Source organism: Dreissena polymorpha, chromosome 1 (genome assembly GCF_020536995.1).
Source record: "Dreissena polymorpha isolate Duluth1 chromosome 1, UMN_Dpol_1.0, whole genome shotgun sequence".
Taxonomy (NCBI): domain Eukaryota; kingdom Metazoa; phylum Mollusca; class Bivalvia; order Myida; family Dreissenidae; genus Dreissena; species Dreissena polymorpha.
In genome coordinates, this window is record NC_068355.1 from 145,325,965 (window position 1) to 145,333,813 (window position 7,849).

At 30.2% G+C, this 7,849-nt stretch overlaps 1 protein-coding gene across 1 annotated transcript; it reads left to right on the top strand.

The window, feature by feature from the left end:
- Positions 1-5,654: 5,654 nt before the first annotated feature.
- LOC127854196 (uncharacterized) lies at positions 5,655-7,228 on the top strand. Its single transcript, XM_052389228.1, has 2 exons — positions 5,655-5,772; positions 6,944-7,228. The coding sequence occupies exons 1-2, from the start codon at positions 5,658-5,660 to the stop codon at positions 7,210-7,212; spliced, it is 384 nt and encodes a 127-aa protein (XP_052245188.1). The 5' UTR covers positions 5,655-5,657; the 3' UTR covers positions 7,213-7,228.
- Positions 7,229-7,849: the final 621 nt, after the last annotated feature.

Genomic DNA, 7,849 nt, shown 5'->3' on the forward strand with positions numbered 1-7,849 from the left:
GCTCTATATAGGTCACCATGAACCATTTAAACATAGGCCAGACTAAGAGCTTGATGAAATTGAATCTGTATGTATTGAGATATGCTTTAAAAACACAAAATCTTTTCTGTTAAATTTTATTTATCGTCCACCTAATGAGACGCAAAAATAGATAGAAAATTTTATGCATTACTTAATACTTGAGGGTTTAAACATTCAGTATCACATATTAGGTGATTTCAATTTTAAATACATTGCTGACAGCAAGTCCTATAAATGCAAACGTGGTCAAAACTGTATTAAAGCATGGCTTCGTGCAACTAATAAACAAACAAACCAGAGTCACAGATAAATCGTCTTCAATAATTGATCATATTTATACTACAATTTGTCGACCAGTTCCGGATAATCAGCAGTTCCGATTAATTTTATTTTATGTTCCATAATACCCCAATAAAAACAAAATGATAAGTGTCTAAGGTTATATATAAGGTAAACAAATAAACTAACAAAGCGTTAGCAAGAAAGCTTTTGTATTATGCTTACAGGGGGATTAATGCAGCAAAAAGTTAACTGGAACTGATTGAATAAGTTATGCTTTGACATGTGCATATGGATATAGAAGGCTTTATTATTATCAAATAAACTTTTTGCTGACTGAAAACAAATGCCATGACCATATTTTAAATACTTATTCTGTAAGTTGAATGATTTTTAATAATTTTCCGAAGGGTGAACTTTAATTGGCTATTTTTGACCCACAAAGGCATATGCGTGTTATCATACAAAATAAATTTTACCCTTTATTTTTACATCTTCTCACATTGACACTAAATCCCAAAAGAAATTATTGTGGTCAAAAGAATTGCTGTTTTTGCCGGGTTATTATAAACTGGTTGACTGACTGTAATCGAACAGACAGAGTAAGTACTACTTATGTCCCACAACTATCTATAAGCGACCACTATCCGGTATGCATGACACGGAAAATAAACTATAAAATCTCAAAACAAGGCACTCATTCGAAAAAATATTAGATATAGATGCTTTTAAAGGTTTTTGATATCTGATTTCCAATTTGATCTATCGGTTTCGCAACTTAATTTAATTGAAACTGTTCACGATCCAAATATGTCCCTTCACTCATTCTATAGAATTTTGAATAGCGTTTTAGAAAAGAACGCCCCGAACAAGCAAAAGAGAATAAAAAACACACATATGCCAAAATGGATAAACAAACAGTTATTAAAAGTATGCACGATAGATATCACTTCCGCAACATTAAAGACTGGGACAGTTATAAACTGTTACGAAATAAAACTACTTCATTAATTCGCAAAAGCAAGAAAGAATATTACAACAATTCTGTAAAAAAAGGTACTATAGTATGGCACATATTTGGAAAAAAATGAAAATTATATCTTATAATGACAAAAATCAAAACTGCGGAGTGAATTTGCCAAATAAAATTTTAGTGAACGGTTTGTATGTTGAGGACAAAAGTAGCATCCTAATTGCCTTAAATGAGCATTTTACAAACATATCAAATAATGTAGATAAACTGAAATTTCATGAAGAAAACTTTGCTCATTTGAAGTTACATCTCGACGAATCCTTAAAACAGCATGAATTTTTTATAAATTACACAACCCTTCTCGAAGTAAGTAAAATAATAAGCAAATTAAATACAGGAATTTTCCCCGATTTGTTAAAAAAAGCGCATGTTCTACCAATATATGAAGGCTCAGACACAGATGACTGTAATAACTATCCTCCGATTTCAATTTTAACAACTATATCCAAAATATTCGAAAGACATCTATCAAATGCATTAAAAGATTTTTTTCGTGAAACAACTGTGTTGAATAAACATCAGTCAGGGTTTTGAGATAATCATTCTTGCCAAACAGCACTGATTCGACTCATTGATGAGTGGCTAAAAGATGTAGATAATGGTAATTGTATTGGTTCTGTTTTTATTGACATGAAAAAGCTATTTATTTTGTAGATCATGAAATTCTGTTATACAAACTAAAACTTCATCACTTTTCGGATGGTACCTTGTCTGTTTTTCATTCTTATCTTATTCAAAGACAACAATGCGTTAAAATAGGGAATAGTTTTTCTACCCCTATAACTATTAAGAGTGGTGTCCCTCAAGGTTCTATTTTGGGCCCTCTCTTGTTTCTAATTTATATAAATTATATTGGGTTATTACTAAACCAACCAGACATAGACTTGTATGCTGATGACTCGACGCTATATGCTACAGGGGCCAATCCTTTAGAATTCAGACTAATTTACAAAATGATAAAATGCAAATACAAAATGCACCCTCAATAACATGATGATAAACCCTAATAAATCCAAATGCATGCGTCTAGGCTCGAAACAAAAAAATAACAATATCAACCTTGATCTGAAAATAGATAATAATGATATTGAAAATGTCACTAGCCATAATATTTTAGGACTTTATATCGACAAACATCTGCAATGGAAAGTGCACATAGATAAAACATGCTCTAAAATAAGCAGTAAAATAACTCTGCTAAAAAGATATCAAGTTATCTCACTTTTGCTATGAAAAAATCATTTTATAATTCATATATTCTAACAACTATCGATTACTGTTGTACGATCTGGGGCAACGCTAATCAAACCAATTTAACAAAAGTGAATGTGTTACAAAAACGCGCAGCGAAAGTCATTCTACAAAAGCAAAATAGAACACAATGCAAAGAATTCTTTTTTCAGCTTTATTGGCTCTCGTTTAGTAATAGATGTAAAATTTGTAAATACCACACGGCAATCTTGATAAATAAATGTATCAACAATCATACTCCAGAATATTTAAATGATATTATAACTTTTTTTTATCTGCCACCCATAATGATACTGTTAATACCAAAGCGAATACGGGTTAAAAGAAACGAGCTTTTTCATACCATAGCATGGATATTTGCAACATTATTCCAATTGCCATAAGAATGACATGCTCTATCCCTGCTTTTAAAAGGCAATATAAAACACGTTTATTTTCTAATCAATAATATATCACGTTATTTTCGAATCAATGCTATTTCATGTTTGTCTGTCTAAAACGCAAAATGTGTGTTATATATGGGTGTAAGAAATATGGTTTGAATGTTTTAGTTGTTATAGACCTATATGTGTATGTTACTTTAATAAGGCCACACTGTAAAAAAAGTATTGATTCATCTGCATAATATGTATAATGTGTCATTGTCTTTATATGTAACCTTCTGTAAATAAAGCTTTTATTATTATTATTATTATTATTATTAATATTATATTATTATTATTATTATTATTATTATAACTATTATTATTATTATAAACATAACACATTAATAAATGCAATTGAGATATAAAAGTAAAATTCTATTAGAAAATTACTTTCAAAATAATATAAAAAATACTTCCAAAACTTCTCCATGCTAAGTCTAGTGCTTTAACAGGCTTTGCTAGAAACAGCAATATACACATTTAAATACACACTTAAATAAATGCTAATAAACGCGCCAGTTTCAATGATTGTTATTGGACATAAAATTTGAATTTCGAACACTTCACATCATCAAATGTCAAATGAATGTCAATAGGTGATTTGGTAGGGTCAATAAAACCCATATGTGTAAGTCCTAAATTTCACAAATGCAAAGTTTGAAATTCGATATGTATATAATTGTTTTTCTATAAGTTACCTTCCCGCGTATAAATTCAATCCAAATTTACCAAAATGGTTTATGGTTCATAAAACAAAAGAAAGGAGGATACACTAGGTCATATTAGGTTAAATAGCAGCAAAAGCGTTAATGCGAAATTTCAAATAGTTCATCACAATAATGTGCTATATACTTTCTGCGTTCTAGTCGATGTCATTTCAAATACACACGTACTACCTTCATGCATTCGGCGAACAGTATAGTTTCAAGCGTATACTTCATAAAAAACTTAATGTTTTGTGATTTTATATTAATTTTATGTGTGTGTTTTTGTTAAGCATACATGTATTTGTCCGAATATTTATTGCATAGATATGTAATAATTTTTAAAAGACTAATTAATAAAGCAGCTAATGATAATCCTAATTTTACACATTGTTAATGGAAATTGGTAATTAAAGTTAATACAAAGACATTTAATACTACAATACCCATGCTGTCTCAATTAAAATGAATATAATAATCATTTCGTTGACTTCTATTCTTGTAATGGCAGCACCTGAATTTCTGTTACCAGCTGCTCCAGAAAATGACAGTAAATTACTAATGTTTAAATTAAGAAATATTCATAAATGCTTTTAAATATAATTCTTGTTTATACGCGTCTGCTATTTGTATTTAAATAAGTAGTTAGCATAGTAATGTTTATTATAAACGAATGTACGTTGTATTATGTACAGTTATTTGTTGATTAAAATAGTCAGAAATTGACATTAAGTATTATATCCATTCAGCAAATACGTGTGGATAGATGTGTGTCACTTTTATTTTATAACGCAAAAAAATGGAATGGTTTTGTTGTTATGAACGGATCTATATAAAGTATTTCTTATAAACGCTCTTTTATAAGAAAAAAACAATTTGTTTGTTTAAATCCTCCTACATCGGAGTTGAGTTAAGTTCCCGCCGAAGCAAGACATGCAGATTTTTGCCGAAATGTATCCATCTAAAAATACATTTATCTCTAAATTTCTTCGTAACATGTTATCATAATAAATCATCCATACATGAAATCATAAAATTAGTGTGACTGCAACTCTCATATAATATGCATAAAACATGTTTATCATACTTCGCATACTACGCATTATTGGTAGATGCTGATTCATGGTTATAAAGTATGTGAAGTATTAAAACTTGCTTAAATTAACACCAATCACGGCCCGCTTAAGCACCAATCAAGACCTAATTTGCAACGATAAACCAATATATATATATATATATATATATATATATATATATATATATATATATATATATATATATATATATAATATTCTGAAATATTTACCTAACAGCTAAAGCATCAACCGACTGGGCATAAATACACTAATTGTATCGCCAACGCAGTTACACTTGCTTGACAAAAATGAATCAGGGTTAATTTCATCAGCATAATAGTAACCGCACATTACTATTATTGGCCATTATTGCTTGGAAATTTGTATGGAATGCGTTTTAATATGCATTCATATCTAGCTGACATTTAAAATGAGAATGAAGTAATGGGAGTTGTTGAAAAAAGCACACCAGCATATGAGACAACTGTCTCTCTTCGATATTTATTACAACAATAAGTGTTATTTTATTCATTAAGTTTCCTCCCCGAAGTCGCTGCAATGACGAAAATTCCTAAAAGGAGACAAAGATGAACAATTCAAACGAAGAAATTACATACAGGAAAATAAATTACATATATTATTTTGTCAGTATAAAACTGCAACATTGAACCGCTGAACTACTGGATTCACTTTAACTGTTGAAGGGTAGGTACGTATATATTTTTTATTTCGCAACTCATCTTACAAATTAATAGTTAAAATTAAAAATATAATCATCTTTCCTTTCATGTAAATTGTTTCACTTGTTCTTTACTCTGTTCTGCATTTAATATTGACACTACAGTACTAATTGTAGAGCATTACCAACATGGTCCTCGTGCTCAAGGTTGCCGTGATCTGCCTAGCATTGATTGCTGAAGGTTACGCCCGTCCTTGTGGGGATAATCCCCTGCAGATAGTCGATCAGTACTCACAACTTAGAGGTTAGTTACATATATATATCTTAAATTCATATTTTACAATTTAAACATATTTTATAGTTCAACATGCAAGTTGTTGACTTTTTTGTCAATTGTCTTACCAAATACGTAGCTTTCAACTCACATATTAATGTAAATGAATTTGTTTAGTTACTGTGTCGTGGGACTTGTTCGTACCAATTACACAAGCATACCTCTCGGAATGACGTCGCCATCTTCATCGTCACGTGATATCGTAGTAGCTTACACATTTTAATTCCGGATACATACACATACTGTATTATAACTAACATTTGACATAGAATTGTATTTTGAATACTCACATATTAAAACTATTGTGTACAATATTACTTACCTTTAGACAACGTGATAAAGCAACTCTAACTAGAATGCACAGTAATTTGTATTTTCTTATTAGAATGCACTGTAATTTGTATTTTCTTATTAGAATGCACTGTAATTTGAATTTTTAATTTTTGTCCATTACAAGCGAAATAAATTCCTCTTGTTTCCGTAAAAATTTGAATGAATACAAGTCTGTCTGAACTAAAAAAAAATACGGAATACATTTTTGCCACTGTTTTTATCATGTAAACGAGAAAAACAATCAATTGTATTTTACTTAACATTGCGTTATGACTGTGAAATTACTGTTTCAGATAATCTTAATTATACAAAGTTAACAAGTGGTTGCGCTATATAGCACTTCCCACACATAAATAAAGAGCATGTACTACGATTTACGAAGTATCCATAGTGTCTTGCTTGTAACAATAATAAAATCTACTTGATAATTTCAATAAACATTAAATTCAATTCTATTGAATTCCAGGTACATTGAAAATATATTAAATTACAACACAACAAACTAAGACGAATTGAAGACATGCAAATGCATATCACATCTTCATCTTTCAATGTCATGACGGGTCGTCAAATGCATATAAATTGATATTCGAGAACGTTCAGTCTTTCATCGGAGTCATATATTGTAACGATACTCCATCTCATTAACAGACCATATTCTGTAACGATGCTACGTCTCGTAACAGCTTCATGTCTTCGTTTTTCTGTTGTCAAGGCAGCTAATCGCATGTTGTATGTGTTAACTGTTTGTAAACTGCTTATCATTAACGAGGTTATTTGTTTTATGTCTAGTGAATTCGTATTGCAGGTATTAATGCGGCGGATTTAATGGTGCACCTACTGGAAACATCTCCATTCGACTATCATCGGTTCAGGAAGGACTATAGTCAGTATTTGGACTGTACCCGAGCCATAGAGAGTGGTTATTACAAAAGGTCCGCCAAAAAGTCTTCAACTGAGGAAGAAGACAATATTAGACCAGTTGATGATGTTGAATCGACAATCGCATCTCCATATTTTGACTTATCAGGCATGTCTGCAAGATATGATTTGGATTATTTTAGCAACAAACATTGAATTCGCACACAAACCGCATTTTCACACATGAACATTTCAATTTTAGTATCGAGAGGATCCAGAGGTTGTGTTGCCCATTGAATTCGCACACAAACCTCTGGATCCCCTCGATACTGAAAATGAAATTTTGAAAATTCAAATGATGAAGGTCCTATATAAAAACTATGACGGTATACAAATGGCTCCTGTTAATTGTGTTGCAACAGGATGCTATGACTCAAAAGTAAAGGAAATCGATCTATATTTAGTTTACACAATTTTAGTACATACAAATAGTTAAAGGTGGACTAATTTAAAAGAGCAATTTTATCGACGACGTCATGCACACTTAACGGACTTTTAAGTCCAAATAATATGACTTTCGAATGTATTTTTGTACATCTGCTGCAAAAATTAATGTGGTATCTCTTTTTACGCCATTACATGCTACTGTTTGGTCTTGTAATATGATTAATGTATAAATAAAAAATAAACATTATCCTGTTTTAGATAGTTTGTATAACAGTGAGCAATCGAATGGTATATATATATATATATATATATATATATATATATATATATATATATATATATATATATATATATATATTATTTTTTTATTTATTTATTTATTTGATCTGCATGTTCTCGGTGTATT

Bases quoted from the DNA above. Each gene is read 5' to 3' on its own strand.
- LOC127854196 (XM_052389228.1), top strand. From the start codon at position 5,658: ATGGTCCTCGTGCTCAAGGTTGCCGTGATCTGCCTAGCATTGATTGCT. The intron at 5,773-6,943 runs GTTAGTTACATA...TTCGTATTGCAG, and splicing joins TCAGTACTCACAACTTAGAG to GTATTAATGCGGCGGATTTA.